At 40.0% G+C, this 21,450-nt stretch overlaps 1 protein-coding gene across 1 annotated transcript in view; it reads right to left on the bottom strand.

Moving 5' to 3' along the window:
• Positions 1 to 21,450, bottom strand: part of FAT4 (FAT atypical cadherin 4) — a 149,589-nt gene that overhangs the window by 13,734 nt on the left and 114,405 nt on the right. Inside the window, exons 9-14 of the mRNA XM_068941030.1 lie at positions 16,827 to 21,176; positions 8,197 to 8,301; positions 6,129 to 6,436; positions 1,876 to 1,961; positions 1,200 to 1,379; positions 205 to 329 (exon numbers count right to left, since the gene is read on the bottom strand). Coding sequence (XP_068797131.1) covers positions 205 to 329; positions 1,200 to 1,379; positions 1,876 to 1,961; positions 6,129 to 6,436; positions 8,197 to 8,301; positions 16,827 to 21,176 — 5,154 coding nt within the window. The remainder of the gene's footprint in view (positions 1 to 204; positions 330 to 1,199; positions 1,380 to 1,875; positions 1,962 to 6,128; positions 6,437 to 8,196; positions 8,302 to 16,826; positions 21,177 to 21,450) is intronic.

Below are 21,450 nucleotides of genomic sequence, written 5' to 3' on the forward strand. Positions count from 1 at the left end.
TGTTATTTTTAACTCAAGTAAGGACAGCAGTCCATCATGGACTTTTCTTTCATAGTTATTTAAGAGGCAAGTATGCTGCACGCTTTCATTATTTTATAAAATTCATTATCCTGTGCACCTGAACATAAAAACTCTAACTGCATTTGGTGAAATCATTCAGTTAGCTGTGCAGTGAACAGAAAGACAGTGAAACTCTCCACATACATTTTTCACAGTGCTTTCCTGTCAGTCCATCCTTGCAATGACATTGCTGCCATGACCAGTGATCAACACAGGTGCCACCATGTTGGCAAGGGCTAGTTGTACAAACGCCTTCTAATCTTGGACATCTGAAACAAACCAGAAAATCAGATACTGAGGAACGTGCGTACAAATAAACAGAGCAAACATGCTGAAAAGGGTCATGCATGTGAACGATAGCGCCTTTCTTTCCCACGGAGATGCAAAAACTGAAAGGCTCTTCCCCTCAGACAGCTCATGTTTCTAAATGGATCCCAGTTTCCAGTGTCAATTGCAATTTTTGAAAGGGAAAAGAATTCAGGGAGAGTGAAATTTTTATTTGTTATGCAAGAGAAGAAACAACTCTGTTAGGGCTCTCTACACTGCAGACCTCAGGAGACCTCACAGAAAGAACAACGCGAACCTGGAGTAAAAAGAGGAAGGGTGAGCTAGCAAATTTGGACATCTGACTGACATTACTGCTACAACTGTGACTTCAAATACTGTGACGGAAAAAACCAAGATGACTCAGCCATTCAATCATTTCTGAAAGACCACTTGGAGGATATGAGGGAAATTCAGTGATACTTGAGAGGCAAAGTGACAGAACAGAGATTGAGCATTAAAAAGAAATAAGAGGGGGTGGAGGTTTAGTGAAGCATATGAGTACACTCAAATCCAGGTGGAATTTATAAAGAAACTGAATAACAGGGCTACTCTATTTCAGCCTGGAAAGCAACATTAACAACAAATTGCAATATAAATATAACGATGCTGCTTTTTTGAAGTCTTTGAAATCTTTAGTGAACCTCTTATCCAAATTCAGTTTCTTCCCAAATTTGTCATTCTTTAGAATAACTTCTACACTCGTTTTTTACAAGAAATATCTGAAGGTGTCTGAACTGAATAGCACCTAACTTTCCTGCCAGTTTCCTTTATTGTAAACGCTGTCCATTTGATACCATATATAGCAGACATACTGATCTAAGATTCCTTGAGCTGCCAAAGCCTGGCTGGGTTCCAGGGGACGTCCGTTGACTGCAAACTCCATTATACAGCCCACAAAATCATGGCTTTCCACCTGTCCTCTCCTTTGAAGGATTGGCTCTACAGATCTGATGCCACCGACAGTAACTCGATTTGGTTGTACATCAAGAGTCCTATAAAAGAGCCAGAAAAATCAGTTAATTAACATCAGACAAAAGATAGCGATGACAACAAAGGAGCTGTAAGTACCAGCTAAGGTCTGTGGCTAAGTCATATCCTCCTAGTCCCATTTACATCTCTGAGCAGACTGAACAGAGTTGTACATTTCTCATGTTTTCCCTGAGCTGGGGACAGAGAGGGATTCAGGAATCAGGGGTTTCTGAATAAAATCCTTGCCTTATGCACTATGGGAATACAGCCTGAATTGGAGGGTAGCAAGGAGTAGCAGGATATGTAGAGAATTTAATTTGCTTCTGCAAAGAAGATGGGAGGAAATGACACCCACCTTTAAATGTCTCTTGAAGGACTAAAGCCTATGTATCTATCCCTTGCTCAGGATTGGGCTAAGGGCATGTAATCATTATTCCAATTTTCTCTGATTTTAAAGGGAGATTTTTCATTTTACATTTTATTTTACAGAAGGAAAAAAAAAGAATTATTATTATTTACCAGTCAGTAGAAACAGCTACATTGCTAACAGTGCAATAGCCTGGCTCCTGATCCTCAGAGCAGGAATCCACTGTCAGTGATGCCGCCTGCAAAAGCCATACATGCAAATATGTTGAATACAAGGTTGTAGATCCCAATCATATTAAGCATCTATGATTAAATATATTGTACCAAAGGCTTGGCTAGAACGGAGCACTTATACGTCACTCATGATTTCAATGCACTCCAGAGACACTGATCAACTAAATTCTGCATTAACAGAGCAAATACCGAGATATGGATACTGATAGACAGAGAGTTAATCAGTGGGTTCATACAAAGAGTCAGTTTTCAGATTTGAGTAGAGTTTCTGTGTGTTTGTTGGCTTCACCCTTTGAAATTGCAGTTATTTTGGCTCATACTGTATCCTTCTCTCTATCTGAACAGAGAGATTACTCCTGCCTAAGACAGTGGGCATTCCTTCATGGGTCTCATCATGGCATTAAAAACATTGTTCAAACTGGATAAACAGCATGTTACAAAAGCTGGGAGTACAAACACTAAGATTACTAGCTAAAAATGACATAATAACCCAAACAGATCACTCTCCCTCCCTCTCTGTCTGCCCCCCTCTCTCCCTCTCCCTCCCTCTCCTTTTTCTCCCTCAAAAAATCCCCCTAAAACCAAAAGTTTTTAATATCTGAATGGAGATCTTATCTCACTTGCTCCATTTGCCTGAAAAAACCCTGAGCAAACATACAGAAATGATGACCTGAGGGCACCAGAACAAGGAGGAAGTTCTCCTTCATGTCCTACTAGGTCATAGATACCATCTCAAACATTTCTTCTGTTGAATTTCTTCTGTAACTCTGAAATTTCTACCTTGAGATCTATTACAGTCTTCCCACTCCTTTTGTACCTGTTCTGTGTGCTGGACTAAGGCAACCCCTGAGGCCGATACGTCACAAGGGACGTATTTCTCCTACCCTGATAGCAGTGAAAGACGAGGATATGTACGCTTGGGCCAAACCAACGTTCACAGAAGTACTGGGCATCATGAGTACGCAGAGCAGTCTCTCTCTTCAATTTATTATTACCTCAAAACCATCAATCCTAAGACAATGGACTTGCCTCATTAATAATCTCAGTAATACATACACTACAGTGAAACATGGCACATTTATTTGTAATCTCTATACTAAAGGGCTAACCAAAGCTTTCACTAAGCAATTCCTGGTGATTTTAACTGGTTTTTATTTTTTATTTAGCAAAGAATTTTGCCCACAGTAATTTATTAATAACAGATGTGCTGAAAAACAAAACTGAAGGGTAGTTATTCCTCAAGTCAAATTTTCAAAAAAAAAATAAACATAATCCGCAAGTTGTACATATCAGCTTCTCATGTTACAACTAGATGTGTGGTAGAGTTTTATGGCAAATTTAAATCAAACATTACTTCTCAAAACTGCTTTGGTCTACATTTTGGTGTAGGTAACTCTGCAGGAGCTGAACAAACAGCAACAGCTATCAGGGTGTCATTATTGTGTAACGGCTTTTTTTCTTGCCTGCAACTAAGTTCACTCACTACTAACAATGTCCTGCTGGAATCCCTCCAGAGCCTTCATGCTATTTCTAAGTATCTACCATGAGCTGATGCGTCGCATTGACCAAATGAATTCATAGGTCTCAGTCCTAAACCATGTCCTACACTATGCCTAAATTGTTCGCTTTACATTTTTAATGAACGTTTATCTTGAACTTCTCTCATATCTAATGAGCAGACTACTTCTGAGACGTGGCAGTCTGCAGTTCCAAAGCTCGTTATATGCCCTGTGTAAATGAAACAATTCATAGCAAGAATAATAAGCTGACTGGTCTGTATGCCATCACAGGCATACATATTTTCCTTCAGAATATCAACAACAAAAATGAAATGAGTTTTTTGTTCTTAGCTCAATCAATGCAATCTCCCTAACTTACACTGCTATGCATTTTGAAAGCCAAGCTACAACCCCAGCTGAAGGTCTAGATATTTGAGAATATATTTTACTTGGACCAGAGTTCATACAATTTATTTTCTAATGTTAGTCAAATGTTCCTGCTTGTTACTTAGGCATTGCTCTACGGTTACCTTGCCACATTATGAGAGTTTCTATCCTGTCACTCTGCAATATCTCAGGACTGACAACTTAATGATTTTACCAGTTTCCGATAAAATCCCACTGTGCTGTAGGAAATGACAGATTTAAAATCCTGAAGGGGGGTTATTTTATACATTTTTGGACACCTGGGAGATATTTCTGCTGCAGACAAAATGTCTAAGACAAAGGCGATTCTTTTCACATATTGTTGTTTGTAAACAGCCGACATTACTGAGAAGGTCTAAACAGAAAAGCCACACAAAGGTAAAGCTTGCCTTAATTGACTGCTTTCAGTTTGAGGCAATCATACCTTAAATCTCTTTAAAAAGTCCTTTCTATGTTATCTCTTCTTCTGAAGTCCAGAACTCTGGCACACCCACATTTTTCTGATCTGTTTGCTCTTAAGTGTATTTCATTTATTTGTTGCAATTTTTAATATGCACTCCTACACTTAGGCACGTAAACCTTTCCCATGCAAATATCATATCAAATTAGTTGCTAAAATGTGAACTTGGTGCCTTTCAAGACTTAGGTGCACCTTTGAGCATTACCACCAGGAAGCTGGAATCCCAAAGTATTAAGTATCTGGTGTTAATGCACATTAAAACAAAGTCATTACCCAACGTCACAATTATCCTTCACCTTATTTGGATATATAACCCTTATAAACACCCACCCACCCACGGGATTTGCATATCCAGCTGAAGACCGAACCATCCCTGTCAAACATGGGAAAGAGGATAAACCAGGTCTAATGTTATTTAGCTGAAATGCAGCTTCAGGCTCAAGACTCTCTAGGAGAAAAAAGAGTAAAGAAGCACTCAGAAAAGCCAGGAGAAAAGCAGCCTCGTTACTATAGGGAATCAATGACCATTCGGCAATGCAGCGCTCTGCTCCGCTGAGGACATCTGTGGCTGCGGACACGTCGCCCCGACGGTAGCTTGACGCAGCAGCCGCGCTAGCCCGGCCGCGACGCGAGCATGCTCTGCCCTTCAGCGCGACGCATCCTACGAGCAGCCGCTTACGGCTATAAAAGGGCTGCATCTCAGCGGCACCGACTTCTGCAGCATTTAGCGATGGGAAATCTCTCCTGGGATTCAGGAGGAGCCAAGCCGGGCAGAACAGTTTATTCTTTTATTCCCCACATCACTTCTGGCTTGAATCGTAAAACAAAGCGTGGAGCCCCAGCCATACATTATTCTTATGTGACTTTAATTTCAAACATGGGAGGAATATAGGATTCCATACACCCTGGCCATATCTGTCTGAAAACGGAGCTGCTGGGCAATAGTTATGAGATTACGGGCGGCAAATATATTTGGTTTCATTTCTAACTCAAACACTGCGCAGTCCAAAAGCTTGGCTTGAACTCAAAGAGCATTTGGTTTATGTTCTGCTTTGGAAATATTATCAAAAAAAATGAGAGAAAAGGAATAGAAAACATTTACTGGAAAAAATATGAAGGCAGGAGAAGGGTCAGACTACTAAGCATATGGCAATCAGTTGTCCCAGGCTAGTTTTTGGCAGAATTCCTTCCCTCAGATGCTTTCTGGGGAAAAGAAAAGCAATAACCCCTCCACCCCCTCCCCAAACCCTCTCAATTTAGCACCATAAACACCTTCCTAATTTTTACATATATGTTATAGAGTGAAAAAAAGGCTTCCAGTCTGACGAGATTTATAAAATCTGTAAACCAGCTTAAGGAGGTCATAGATCCCTAGAATGCAAAGTTTGCCTTCTTCTGTTCTCCAAACATTAAGGTAAATTATTCTTGAGGCTTTGTGCAGTTACTTCAGTTAATTAGTCTTCTCTAATAATCATCCCTGCATTCAGCAGCAGTTAATTAGCTGCATGGGTAGCAAATTATTTCACTAATTATTTGTGGTTCTCTTTTTTCACATTTAGAGTGCAGGGCACTGCATGTTTTAAAATTATTTTTAGTTATTATTCTAAACTAACCGTTATCGGTCTTCAAGTCAGCTGGGATAAGACAGAAACGTGGGAGTTTTCATCCAAAGTTGGAGATTCAGCTAGCAAATACAACGTTAGTAATTTTATGTTCCTCTGAATTCGTGCAGAAGCCAAAATGACTTGGCTGAACTTTTTTTTAATAATCATTTTAGCGTTTCTTACCATTCCAGCCCTCCGGGCAATAACTGTGTGAAATTGTCCATCAGACACCTTCTTAGTTGTGGTAAGCTTGTACGTGCCACTGCCAAGGTTGTAGGAGAATCTCACCCTTTCCTCCGTTATTTCCAGGGCCAGAAATTCTGCCCGCTCTCCAGTTTGGTTGTCATAGTTGTATAACATTAAGGCATTACTTTTTATAGTGGCAAACTTTATATAGATGTAATTATTGTTTGGATCCATACTGGGAAACTCCATGTAGGACAGCTCTTCAAAACCGTAACTGTTCAGTTCACAGTGATTCCCAAAAACACCTGCAAAGTGAAAAATAAATTCTTGCATCTGTTAGTTCCGGCCTCATTCAGTGTACTCTGAGAAACAAGCTAAGTATTGATGTGCTCTAGACAGGTTCATGATGCAAAGATTCTTTAAAAAGCTTCTATTTCATGATTAACAATGCACAAAAAAAAGACGGTTACTTTTGTTAAAAAACAAGATACACGTCATTTAGACCCTGTGGTTTCTCCACAAAACCAAAAAGCCAAGTTTGAGAACTACGTCAAATTTGTTAATCCAGGTATGTAAATAATTTTGCAAGTTGAGCTTATTTTTCCCTATATGGGTGTTTTCTGAACTGCTTCCCAATCACTAGCTATAATTTATGACATACAGTTATGATACTTGTGATATAAGCATACAGCATATATGTGCTAAAACCATTATGCCGTCTCAGTATTTTTATTAATCTGAATATTTTGATGCATTCTATATGTTTCTTTTCAGCTCTCTCTAGCCAATTACCTTCCTTTGTTGTTGTTTTTTTTACTGCAGACACATCGAGAAAAAAAAACATGCTTAATTTTTGAACATTAGCTACATTTACAATGGACTACAACTATAAATATAGGCAACGAATAAACTCTAAGGAAAAGAAAAACGTCGAAAATGAAATAGAATAAAGAACTTATTCCATGTGTTAGATATAAAAATATGTACAAAGGTAGTTACAAATGTGTACTGAGAACCATTCTTTTGTGCAAGGTTTTTTAGTAGTTTTAAAACACTGTAGATGATTTCTCAGGTTTATCTGGTTTTTGAATTATCTATTCCACTCACTTTTATGGTTTTCTATATGAACAATGACAACTCTGACATTCAGGACCAACCTTGCAGCAACTATGTTAAGATACCTTACAATATCTGTGCTGTTTTATATCTTAATTGGGTTCACTACACAAAACAAATTTGTGATAATGAAGTTCTAGTAATTGTTAAACTATTTTGACAGTACCGTGTATGCTTCTCAGATTTTATTCTTGGAATTGTATTCTGGCTTTGGAACGTAAAACTTTATTAGCATACAATAAATCTAATGGGCAGGTACTGGTGTGGACTAATAAAGCTGTCTCGATCTGGTCAAGGCTTCTCCAACGCTCTTTAATGAAATCTACTAAATACAAAAGTAAGTGCCAATATCTAATGCTGTGCTCCTCACTCGCAGAACAATAGGTTTACTCACCAATTCTTTGCCTACAGATATTTTGATGAATTGCGCATGTGAAATCACTTAATTTCTCAAAAGAAAAACTTAAAAAAAAACCCCAGAAACATCACCCAAAGGCGTGCACCGATGCCTTCCTTGCACTTTAGAAGTGTGTAGGGACCAAGAAAATTGCTGTCATTTACAGGTTCTCTTACTCTCTAGCACTCCTAAAACTGTCTAACTTTAGGAATTAGAGCAGGCCCTGCTCTGGAGCCCACCACCTCCTCGGGTGAGGGATCACCTATGGCAGCCGCAGTGACTGGGCGAGCCAGCTGCGCTCCCCGAAACGTCAGGCTGTCCCCTTGGAAGGGCAGGAAGCCTTCCTGAAGGAAAACACACATCCCTGCCCGTGCTGCAGCTCTGTAGGTACCCAGGGGAACCATGGGGCCAGGAGACGACCAACGTGGGTAGGGACCTACGCGCGTACTCTCAAGGCATAGGTTTCGTTTTAGGTGAGCGTGAACACGGGAGTTTGAAAAATATTCCCATAGGAAAGAAAAATAAAGAATGGCAGAGGAAAAGCGTACTCACCAAAGGGGCAATGGCAATAATACCCGTCCACTCCACTCTGGCAGGACCCGCCGTTGAAGCATGGGTTGCACTCGCAGTAATTGACTGCTGAATCGCACGTTTTCCCTGCAGTTAGGGAATAAAACGAATTTCTAGGTCAGAGTATTCCAGTTAGTTTCAAAGTCGGTCTTGCAGGTAGATAACTAGCTCATGAACTACTGCTGAATGCTGTGCGTCAGGAAGGAGAGATCATCCCATGGGCCCCTGGCGACTTCGGGAGGAAGGATGCTGCTCCTGGCCCCGACGTGGGCATACCCCAACCTGGAGAAATCCACTTTACGTTTCAAGCATCTCGTCGTAGTTACCGCGCGCTACTGCTGTGATTTTTTTTTTTTATTAACTGGTGTCTGCAAAAGATTATGAAATGAAAGGAGCTACTGAACTAAAATAATTCTTTTTCTATTATTTTTTGAGTGCAAGGTATTCATTAGTATTAAGGGGATAAAGGATACAGACAGCCCTTGCTGGAATCTGTATGAACACAGCAGGTCGAACACAGGCAGCTATTGTACATTATATGATTTTTCTTATTTTTCCTCATCAATTACAATCCCCTTCCTGACTTGGAGGGACTACAGTCCTCAGGAGCTAGAATATGCTACCCTGGATACAGCCCTTTTCTAAGCAGACATTGTCACATGTGGTAAATATTATTCACTAGAGAATAAATTGAAGTCACATAATTCATTTCAACAAGGAATGGAACAGAAAGGAAAAGTGAAGATTTTAACAGCTGCTGGATACTGGCAAAGGGATTCTTTGTTGTTTTTCAATAAGTGCAAATATGCAAAATCACAAGAAGAATTGCAAATATATGTATAAGAACAGAAGCAAAATTTTCTTTGTATGGAAATAATAACCACAAACTACTTGTCTTCACTTTTAGGTTTTTTCACTGCTTAGCTTCTACCAGTTTAGCTGCACTTGCGTTATACGCCACTGCTGGTACCTGCTTTCCCTTCTGTCAGCAGTGCCAGCTTTCACTGCCAATTCATCAAAATCTCTAAAGTATTATCACGTTTTTCCCTCATGTTACTCTGCAAAAACTGGCAAAATCAACTGTGCTCTTCCAGATCTCTCCTTGAATTTCATCTTGGCCATGATAAATACAAATATACAGCAAGAGCTAGGAAGCTGGAGTATTGTAAACACTTCTTTCTGCACTGACGATGAATTATTTTATTGCTAGCACCATGCAAATATAAAATATGTTTAAGGCAGAGTACACCATAAACTTGCACAGTGAGCGTTCAGGTAATTTTTATACATCACATGACAGTGAAGCAGAATATGCAGTCTTCAGGCTTTAGAAGATTGTTGGTCTCTTTAAAACTGCATAAAATCAATACTGTGCTGTATTAATTCAGCTAGCGTTTCAAGAATTTCATGGCTTCAGTCTCCTAATTAGAAAACTACTTTTTCTCCTCTATTTGTCTATTTAAGCTAAGAAAGTCCCGAGCCAGTTTTCCTGTGTGAGCAACCAGCTCTCTATGTGCGAGCACAAGGAGGGTGGAAAGGGAGTACTGGAGGGTTCCTGTGGTTAACACGTAACTCGTGCATTGACCATAAATCTGGGAAACATTTCCAGTATCTGTAACTAATTACTCTTCAGGGGTATTTATTTTTTTATTTATAGTTTATTTTCTAATTGACATGACTGAAGGATGAACTAACTTTTGTTTTAGATTTTTCTGTTTATTTAAGAATTACAGTGCTGTTCTTCAACTTATTGAGCAGAAGACGTGGAGCAAGGGTGAGGTAGAGATGCTTAAATTAGCTCAGTGAGGTTTCTAAGATTTCAGAAATCAAACGTAGCTAAAAAAGCCTACTAAAACTATGTCAGGACAACCTAACAAAGCAGTCTTTTTCTCAGCCATCATTAAAGCTAGCATATATGCTGAGTCAGCAACAGAACATGGATGTTTATTTTAGCTGCATATACTTTAAACAGCATGTAACAACATCTTCATATTTAACAATTGTTTGAATAATTCATGAAACCAATAAAAGTGTGTTTGCATTTATTCCAGCTGTTTTGACACAGGAAAAGACTAATACTCTGATTAAACAATTCATCAGAGCTATTAAAACTAATATTTATTTAAAATAAAAAAAAAAAAATTAGGCTATTCCCTGCCATTCACTGAAGTGCTAAAGACCTGGGAAAAATGCATCTGTTTACACTTGGAATAATGATCTAACAAAAGAAATCTCTGAAGCTCACTTTTCCTCTTCAAACATATGTTAAACACGCTTATCCTAGAACACAAGATAGATATCAGAGGAACAAAAGTAGAATTTGAGAATATTATTCCAGTTTATCACTATGGCTGTTCCATATAAGGATTTAAAATAAATGACTTTGACAAAGCTAGATCATTAGAAAAATATTAGTAAACAGATGATGAGAGTTACAGACTAAAAATTGAGAGAAGGAGCAATAAATAAATAAATAATAAATGCTACATATGCACCAAAACAAGAGAAACTTTTATTTCTAGTTAGCATATAACTCATTTTCATTCATAAAATTCCTGCTGTGATTACCCAGAACTCTTTAGACATCCATCTTTTCTTCTGCTTTAAGATCGTTTTTAGTTGTACTTGTTTTTCTTCTAAAAAAAACTTCAACTCTCCTGAATTTCTTTCCCTAGGTGTTTTCCTCCAGGTGACTTTACTAGCCTCATTCCCTCTTTTCTGCAGAATCTTGAACTTCAGCAGTTCATCTGAACTTCCTTCCACCTTCATATTTTCAGTCAGTCCTGCCTTAGACTTTTCTAAGAGAGCAACTCTCACATTTCCTGTCCACCCTCTAAAGGGAAGGCGTCCATATTTAAAGTTACTGTTAGCAGCCTGTATTGGTTACTACCAAGATCCATCCAGATAGTTTCTATCAGGTTGTAGTTTTTGCACGTTCCATTAGGTGTTCAAAATGCACCTTCCTATTCCTCCTTTCTTATCTAAACTATGTTCCTGCTATATCCCTATTTTTCTCCCTTTTTTTTTTTTTTTTTTAGCTTTGCCCCAGATGTCACCAACAGAAGTGGATCTTTCTTGACCTCTGAACAAGGACGTACACTCTAAGAATCAGGGGGAAAACTAGGTCAGAGGGACCTCAGGGGTCATGATGTCCAACCTCCTGTTCAAAGCAAGGCAAATTTCAATGGCAGTTCAGGTTGTTCAGGGCTTTATTTTGTTTGTCCTTCCTGAAGGAGTTACACTCTTCCATTCTTTCCGGGGATTCCTCTAAATAAATTGCTGTGATGCCAGTTAAACTTTATTGGTCCTACAACTTCTACTAAGCTTCTACTTTTTTTCTTTTAACACCTTATTGTCATAGCCTTTATAGTCACCCGGGACATTAACGGGCTGCCCCACTGCTTTTGGCTATCTCCCTTGCAGCATGCTGATACTAGCTTTCTAGTATTTTATTAACAGTACTGTAGAAAATATTCCTAACTCTTTAATAGCCTAGAACTCAGTCAACTGCAACTGTGAAGAGTTGATACGAATAAAGTGCATTTGGTTCAAGTTCTACCTGGTGGCTTACCTGTTTCATGGATTACAGACACAGTAAGGTGTCTACCAAAGATTCAGGTTTGGGGTGGGCGGGGGAGGAACAACATGTAAATCCATTATTTTCCTGGTCTGCCTGAGACTATACGCTCATATTTATACACCGCTTTGAAACTCCCTTTAAAAGGGAGTTTTTAAGATGACTGTTTTTCTTGAGCTGAGAATTTACACCAGTACGAGTTACTTGGAAACTTTCTCCTGCACAGATAAAGCAAATAACTCAAAGAATCGTACTGGACTGCACAGGATAAGAAACTGTTTGCCAGTGTGCAGAAAAGAATTTTCACCCGAGCCTAAGGACGCAGCTTTACTGCTCTGCAAAAAGATGAATCCAGTGAGTTTTGTTAAATCTCACAAACAGAGTAGTTTTGGTTTGCCTAGGTCATCTTCCACAACGTTTTGCCAATTTAAGGCTTAAAATATATAAAGTTAAGAGTAACATTCTGGTAGACCTTTATCTTAATTGAGTATTCTGCTTTGAAAAATGATGAGCTTTACATGTTTTTATTGCCTAGGCGACTTAATTTTCAAGAAGCATTTTCACAGCTTTGGACTACTATGCGTTTCTGAGCGGGGGAATCATTTTATTTGGATAGAATAATGAACTATCCTAATTATATATGTTTGATTAGTGTTTCAGGGTATCAAGTCCAATGAGGGGAGGGAAATGTCCCAGTCAGTTTTGTGAACCAAAGAGACTCCAAACCAGAGCTGTCTCCAGTAACTGTCTGGTTTGGGTGTGAATGATGCAGTTAGTGTGGCGTACAGCTCTCTTCTCATTTTGCATATTGAAAGATTTAAAAAAAGATCTGACACAAAGATGAATACCCTGAAGACCATGAAAACCAGGATAACGCTGTATAACTGATAATGGATAGCATTTATCATTCATCATCTCAAGCTAATACTATCAGATGCAGAGGCTTACATAAAAATTGAACTTCCTGAGAACATTTTTTTTTTAATTGAAAAATGTAACAGGAACAGATACCAGCTGAATGCTCTTGGGTTAGATTTCAGCTGATTTGGGAGTTCCAGTTTTGGTGGTTTTATATGTCCATCTTTTACAGTAGTTCTTTCACTATTTTAATCTTGCATTTGAAACAATTTAACAGATCTACATTCCTTCATCTTAATGAGTCCTGGAAAACAGGAAATGAAGGGTTCATAGGAAGGGCAGACAACTACTGTAAATCACAAAGCATATTCCTTTCAGAAAGTGATTATTTTAAAAACAAAACTTAATCATCATTAACAGATGTAATTATAACAGATTTTTTAAACTCTAATGATATTGCTCTGAGGTAATCTGTCTTTACAATACTGTTCAGTGAAATGAACTAAATTACCTTTGCAGGGTGATGAAGTGAAATGCAGCTGACAAAACATAATAAATCAAGTAAGACTACTCAGTTTTGAGGTGAGCTGTTATAAAGGTCTACAGCTCATGTACTCTAATTTATAGCGAACAGAGAGTCTGTCTCAGAAAATAGCAATTTCCACTTGTATGCAGTACAGTGTTAATCTTTTTTTTTTTTTTTTTTACAGAGCATGCAAATTCAATTATGAGACCGTATTTTCATTCCAAGAGAAGCAGCAAAGCTATGTATATGATACACCGAATTAAAATTTTTCTGTTTTAGTTGTCTCTTTTTTTGCTGAGGCACTTGGGGATTATCTGCATTAAGAAACCGTTTCAAGGTTTTATTTTTACATTCACTATGACTATCTTTAGTCATATATGAATCAGGATTAAACTAACAAACAGCTGTGTTCTCTTCGTGTTGGTAGCATAGTAATGACATAATAATTCTCTATGACCAGCATTCAGCAACTATCTGTATTCTGACATCTCTGCAGAACCTAGTGAATAGTAATTTGCAGAAGTTCAAATATGCTTTTTAGCCTTTGCAGACATAAAAAGTAAATTTATTGAATATTGATCGTGATCTCATCTAAAAAGTACTATTGATATTCAGCTCCAAAGATATTTTAGCTTTAAATTATAAACTTTGGTGCCACTTGTTTTCTGTCTTGACCAATTAATCTTCAGATACTTAAATAACTCCTGATTCCTCTATGGCCAACTGATTTAAAAAGAGCTGACTCCGAAATATAAACGTCAAATATAAATACCTCAGTGGTATTCTATTTTAAAATCATTTATGTTGACAAGTAGTTTAAAAAAGCTCGTATCAGATGCCACATTTAATTCACAGCATGAAAGAAATGCAACATTCAAACCGTAAGAGTCTCTCATCACATTTTCTTAGTTTAAATGTTCTTATTTTTTCCAAGTGTTTGTCACATGTAAAACTATTTTTAGCTGATACAGGGGTTAAGCATTAAGATATGAGCATTAGTACCAAAAAAAGTAACCTGGACGTTTCTTCAATGTTTCAAATTACAGGCTACAGGCATATATTACTGTATCCTGCTAGAGCTAATGAAGCGCTTTCCTTAGTTGCAACAGCAAACATATGCCCATTTAACCTTTGGTGCTAATGACTTAAAGAATTACAGGGGACAGGTGCCCTAGGATTATTATGCCCTGCTCCTGGCAAAATAATCTGATGTACTAATACAACATGAAAGAGAATCCTGGATCATTAACTTAATTAGAACTGCTTGTCCATTAACCATAATTGCTACTGACCTGAGGCCTGGTAGTACATTCAGGAGGTTTACACAAAAGATCCCATCAGTGTCCTCTGTATCAAGAGACCTTTCACATTGAACACGTATCAGCTGCTAGCTATGCTTTAAATGAAGTAGCTCAACCTGCATTTTGAAACGGATTAACATTTTCCTTTGCAATAAACTATATGACTTCTCCTGCACTAATCTTGTCTAAGGGGCGGGGGGGGAACAACCCCTCTGATTGCTCCGCTGGCTACAAACGAGTTTTGGGGGCAACTCCTCAAGCCCAAATACCCGCACCATAACGAGCATGGCTGCGCCAGGCTGGGCTGCCCTGGAGCACCTGAGATACAGAAACACTCCTTAGAAGAGGTAACGAAAGCTTAACTTCTCTGGTTAGTCGATTATGTTTGGAAAAAGCGGTTAAGTCTATTCAAACCTTCTCTAAATATCATACCATCAAACGATTCAGAATCCTATTCAGCCAAACAAAGGCTATTCTAAATTCTTTTGTTCACTTAGAGGGCTCTAAGCATGATAGGAACGTTTGCATGAGATGTTTCCATATCTAAATAAAGTTTAATTGTAAATTGTGCTTTTTATTTCGGTCTTTCTTTTCTTTTTCTGAATAGATGTTAGACCATGCTAGAACTTACATTTTATTCAAAGGTCACTCCTAAAAAGTCTGGTTCACTACAGCGATACATACTTTTTATAAATGTGGCGCTCCACAGCAGTGGTAAAAGAGGCTAGATGTAACCCTGTGCCATGATCCAATAGCAAAGTCCATATTTCCGTTTTTGTTTTCAGAAGGTATCATTTAGAAATTGTAATTAAAGATTAGGAGTTCATCCCCAAATCAAAATGTTACAGAGCTGAATTGCTCTGTAATCTCTGTTGAGAGTAGATCTCCGCTGAGTACAACGGGAGCCAAGACACCTCTTTCCAAGGTAGCCACCCACCTTACAAAAACCTGATGGCAGGTGAGATGAATCCTAGCAAAACATATGCCAGACACTACTAGCTTCCAACCCTATTCACTCTTAAAGCAACATTTTTCTAGAGAAAGTGTATGTTCTACAAATACTGTGGTAAACTTGTTTGAATTTTTTTTTACTAACTTTCTAAAAAAATGAGTTTTTCACACAAGCTCATCACATTCACTGATAACAGATAAAGATCACTGCTGTTGTTGCAGTGTAAATCACTGCAGAGTGAACGTACGAATTTCCTAATGCATGCAGGAACCACAGATGGAGGAAAACCCAACCAGACCTTCCTAATACAGATTTTTTCACATCAGAACAAAACACGTATGTATGCGATCTTAAGACTTGCGTGCTGTTTGTACTTTCACAGATTTCAGTCCAAATAATAAAGGAAGTTTAAGGCTGAAAGACAGACATGCCAGAATGATTTCAACCAGACAAAATCAGTGGGCCAAAGTTTTGGTTATATAACTAGTCGGGATAACCGAGCAGTCCTCTTTTCCTTGAGAGGACATCTTTGTATGGTCATCCAATTCCTAACATGATCTGCTGCAAGGGCAAAAGTGGCTCAAGAGATTTTGCAACCTAAATCTTTTCATGTTTCTCTTACAATGACTGAAAGCATTCAGAACCTTTTCCTAGGGAGCCAGGAATTTAATTTGCGCGATCACTGTGCCCTTTGATGACTGCAAACAAACTACATATTCTTCCCACATGGCAGTATAAAATACAGCCTTCCAAGACCAAAGCAAACATCAGCTTGTTCTTTTAGGCATAAAATGCTGCTATGTTTGAATGCATGACAAATACTAGAGAAGAAATATTCAGAAGAGGTAGGAACGCAGCAGCCATTTCTGTTGTTAATGAAAAAAATAATTGACAAAGGGACAAAATACGGAACAGATACGCTTCATCATTTTGCCTGAATTCTGTTTTCTTTCCCACATCCTTCATCTGTTTTCTGTCTTGTATGACTGTAAGCAATTTGGGGCAGAGGCTGACTTTCTTGCTTGGCACACTCCTAGCAGACTTGAAATGCTACCACAATATGCATAACAATAACAAAAACAGAAAAATCATACTTAAACGTTGGAAATGGCTTCTACATATTTAACAAATTAAAATAGCTCTTGTAAAAGCCTTCTATTCTAACGCAAATCAGGCAAGCAAGACTCGCCAAAGGACAGAACCAAAAGAAAATAATACTGTGGGCACCTTGTCTTCTCAGTTTTCATTACTGCCAATATCTTACTCTGGATAACCTCTTTACTTATTTCAAATACTCATATTCAGATAATCATAGCTGGAACATATCTTGAGCTAAAAAGGTATGTTTCCACCAACCATCTCATCTTGACTATAAGATTAAGGGAAGTAAAAACATACCTGTATATCCAGTTTTACAAACACAATTGAAGCTTCCCGGGAAGTTCTGGCAGGCGGCACCATTTTTGCATGGGCTGGAAAGGCACTCGTTGACATCTCTCTCGCAGGCCATGCCCGTGAAGCCTTCCGGGCAACTGCACGAGAAGCCCCCCACCAAATTGTGGCAAGTCCCGTCGTTGTGGCACGGGGAGGGAAGGCATTCATCGATGTCAGTCTCGCACAGGTTCCCATTGTATCCGGGCATGCACCTGCACACAAACGACTGGAGGGGTTCGTTGGCCACGATGACGACGGGGATACTCTCGTGGCTTTTCAGAGCCGGGCTCACCGCGAGCCTTCTCATACAGCTCCCTCCGTTCTGACACGGGCTTGGCAGGCACGAGTCGTGATCCACGGACTCTATCCGCACCCCGCTCTGACGGAAAAGGATTTCCTTGATGCTCTCAAAGAAGGTGGCCACGCCGCTGGGATTCACATACTGGTTGTTGTTGCGCTTGACAGCTGCCATCAGGAAGGTTTGGTTGCTCTCCTCATACACGCCATAGAGCTGCACGGCAGTCCCCAGCCCCGTCAGCTGCGAGCTGACGATTCGCAGGAAGTGAAGATAGTGATTCGTTAAAAAGTCTCGCACAGTGTGGACACTGAGGCGGAGGAGGATGCTGTTGTCAATCGTGGCGTTACTGAATCCTGCAAAGAAAACCCGGACGCTGCTAGTGACGGCGCCATGTAACCCGTCGTTACTGAGGACGGCCAGGTCGAAGGCTCCATCCGTGGACCGTGCTTGCGAGTGCAGGTCACAGGTGCCCCCGGGAATATTGAATAAGCTCGTAACGCCTGACGTAAGGGAGCACTGGAAGCTGTCTAACACATCTGGATCCTGCGGCTTTACGTTGCCTAAAATTCCACCTGGGAAGAGGTTGCCATAATAATGAACAAAGATTTCTACTGTTCTGGGCTGAGAGGGGTTATCATTTTGGTCTATTACCTTTATCTGCACAGTTCCTGTGGAAGACATCTGAGGAATGCCAGAGTCTCTCGTAATCACCGATAGGTAGAAATCACTGATTTGCTCCCTATCAATCTCTCTTGTTGTTGTCAGAACACCAGCAGTGCTAAGGCTAAAGTAACTGGTTGCAGGGCCAGTGCTGAGCAAATAATACGTAAAAGGACCTTGATTTGGAGGGAGATCAGGATCTGATGACTGAAGTGTCATCACAAGAGTTCCCGCACGATTATTTTCCATGACTTCTCCTTGGCTGGTGGACAAGGTAGGGCCATTATCATTGATATCTTCCAAAGTTACCAACAAAGAGGCACTTCCTGTAGCTGATGGCGTTCCTGAATCAATTGCTAGCACAGACAGATTGTACACAGGCAAAGTTTCACGATCCAGTTCTGCAGTCACAGTTACCTGTCCTGTCTGCGGGTTGATGGAAAAGGCACCATTGTCATTGCCAGACCCAATGAAATAGGAAAACCTGCTCCAACTAGGCACAGAGTCTGAATCAAAGGCACTCACAAATGTGACATGGGTGCCTGGAGGAACGCCTTCGCTGATTTGTATATTATAGGTTCCTAAAGTAAAAACAGGAGGATCGTTGGCATCCAATATAGTGATATTAACAATTACTTCATCTATATCTGCACCACGAATGCTTCCAAAATTTTTTGCAAGAACTTTCAAGGAGATACGTTCTTCTTTTTCTCTGTCGAGAGGCCCTGAAACATAGAGCTGGCCACTTTTCTCTTCTATCTGGAAGCCCTTCTTTCTGCTATTGCCAAAGATAAGGTAGTGGACTTCTCCATCAGTCCCCATATCACGATCACTTGCAAAGACTTCACCAACAATGGTACCTTTGGAGGCTGCCTCAGAAACCTCAAAATAATAAAGCTTGGACACAAAACGGGGCACATACTCATTTGTCCCTTCTAACTGGATGTTGACGCTAGCAAAGCTGCACCTCTCTTCATCTGGAACATTAAACGCCTTAACCGTTAAATGGTAACTTTGCTTTGTCTCATAATCTAAGAACCCCTGGGTGGTGATAGTTCCTGTATTGGGATCAATGACAAAGAGGTCGCTATCTGAGGACTGAATAGCATATGCAATCACAGCATTAGCTCCGGAATCAGCATCAGTGGCATTTAAACGAATAACAGTTGTCCCACTCGGGGCATTTTCTAATACATTAGGAAAGTAGTCCTCAGGGCTGAAGGTCGGAGAATTATCATTCACGTCAAGGACATTAACAGTGACACTGCAGTAACCTGTTCTGGACACCCATCCTCCATCTGTGGCAGTAACAGTTAGCTCGTGCTTTCGGCATAACTCAAAATCAAGGGGTTTTGCTAGTGTCAGTGCACCAGTAGATGTATTGATAGCAAAGATGCCAGCCTCGTTTCCAGAGGAAATGTTATATCTGATTAATCCGTTCATAGCAGCATCTCTGTCTCGGGCCGAAACAGTCCTGACCACTGTTCCAACAGAATGACTCTCCGGGATAGTAATGCTCATACGGCTTTGAGAGAACTCGGGTGTATGGTAATTTTCCTCTGTTATGACTATTTCAACGGTTACCTCAGATGAGAGCGGAGGATTACCTTTATCCTTTGCTTTTACCTTAAATAGAAAATTTTTGTTCAAATCAGCCATTAGTGAGGATGACACAGAAATCCAGCCTGTACTCCTGTCTAGTCTGAATTTATTAGTATTGCTTTCATTAGAAATAAAGTATTCCACTTCAGAATTCAAGCCAAAGTCTTTGTCATCAACTGCAGTGACTTTAATTAAGTTGGTACCAACTCTCACATTCTTAGTAACAGGAGTAAAATATTTCCTAGCAAGGAAGAGTGGTGCATTGTCATTGCTGTCTACTATGTTAATTGTGACGGTTGTCTCACTTAGCAAAGGAGGACTGCCTCGGTCTGAAGAAGTGACTATGAAGCTGTGCCTATTAATGTTGACATTGCTTGAACCACTGGAGTTTTGATACCTTAAACACTGCTTGTTAAATATTTCCCCTGTGGTGGCGTTAATTCGGAAGAACTCGGACTGGGATTTTATGAAGTAGAAGACTTGACCGTTAGACCCCTCATCGGGATCAGTGGCTGAAACCTGGGTGACCTTCAATCCAATCCCAGGAAGCTCAGGACACTCCAAGTAATAGGACGGCTTTGTAAATCGCGGGGCATTGTCGTTGACATCCGTGACAAATATGGTCACATCTGTGCTTACTGTCCACCCAGAGTCATGTGCAGAGACTCTGATCCTGTAGCGATCTGTATCTTCCCTGTTTAGCGGTCTGCTGATTGTAATATCCCCGGTACTTGGATTTATGGTGAAGGGGAGACTTGTATCCCTTATGGAGTACCTGCTGACAGCATTCACACCAATGTCTTCATCTGAAGTTGTGACTCGTGTTACTGTAAAACCCAGAGGTGCGTTTTCAGGCACAGAAGCACTGAATATCTGGGAAAACCTAGGAGCATTGTCATTTTCATCTAAAACATTAATGACAACTTTGACAGTCGTGCTCTGGAGTGGGGTGCCTTTATCTGAAGCTTTTATGGTTAGTGTGTACTGAGACAATTTCTCCCTGTCCAGCGGCCTGACACTTCTGATTTCACCAGTGGCTCGACTTATACTGAAACTATTTTCTGTATTGCCATCAACTATTTCATAATTTAACTGCCCGTTCAGACCGCTGTCCCGGTCCACAGCAGCGACCGTCAGTATCTTCCGTGGTGACAGGTTCTCCATTATTTCAGCAATGAAGGGATCTTGCTCAAACTCTGGTGCATTATCATTGACATCCATCACTGTTATTTCCAATTTCTTATAGGAGGAAAAGGGAGGAAAGCCCATATCTCTGGCCTCAATCCAGACCACATATTTCTGTATTGCTTCAAAATCCAAAGACTGACTGATGGAAAGCTGTCCTGTTACTTGATCAACCTGGAACGTGCTGCCCAGGTTACCACTCGCGATGTAGTAAGACAAGGAACCTCCTCTGGCTGAAGACCCAGAAACGGTGGTGACAAGTGTACCAACTGCTTGGCTTTCAGGAAATGTGAAAGTCTCCTGTTCAGCTCGAACTTGAGGAAACTCTGCTTTGTTTACAAATCGCACAGTTACAGTTGTGGAATCTGTCTTGGGGTACAGGCCGCCATCTTTCACATGGACAGAAAACGTTACTTCAGACTCTCCTGCCAGCGAGTTGGCAGCCATAATTGCTCCCCTTTCTGGATCAATGTGGAATTTTTCAGAATTTTTCCCCATGAGGGAATAATGGAGCTCAGCATTGGGGCCAGAATCCGCATCGGTGACAGTCACTGCAAACACAAACGAACCTGAAATGGAGAACACAGACAGGGCGCCTCCTTAAGGAATATACTGATCACGAGAAATGTGTTGTCAACTTTTCAATCTAAAAAACTTAGAAGCATAGGTGCCCCTCCCAGTACTTTCCCTGAGGGATAACCCTGCATCTTCTACTGTTCTCAAGAATCAACTTTTTTTCCACAAGATGAAAAAGTCAACGTGTAGGTGAGTTTGTATACCCATAAAACATGCAAGTAGCTAAAAAATGTTGGTCTGAAAGACAGGTCACTGCATTCAGAGAAG

Source organism: Struthio camelus, chromosome 4, assembly GCF_040807025.1.
Source record: "Struthio camelus isolate bStrCam1 chromosome 4, bStrCam1.hap1, whole genome shotgun sequence".
NCBI lineage: Eukaryota > Metazoa > Chordata > Aves > Struthioniformes > Struthionidae > Struthio > Struthio camelus.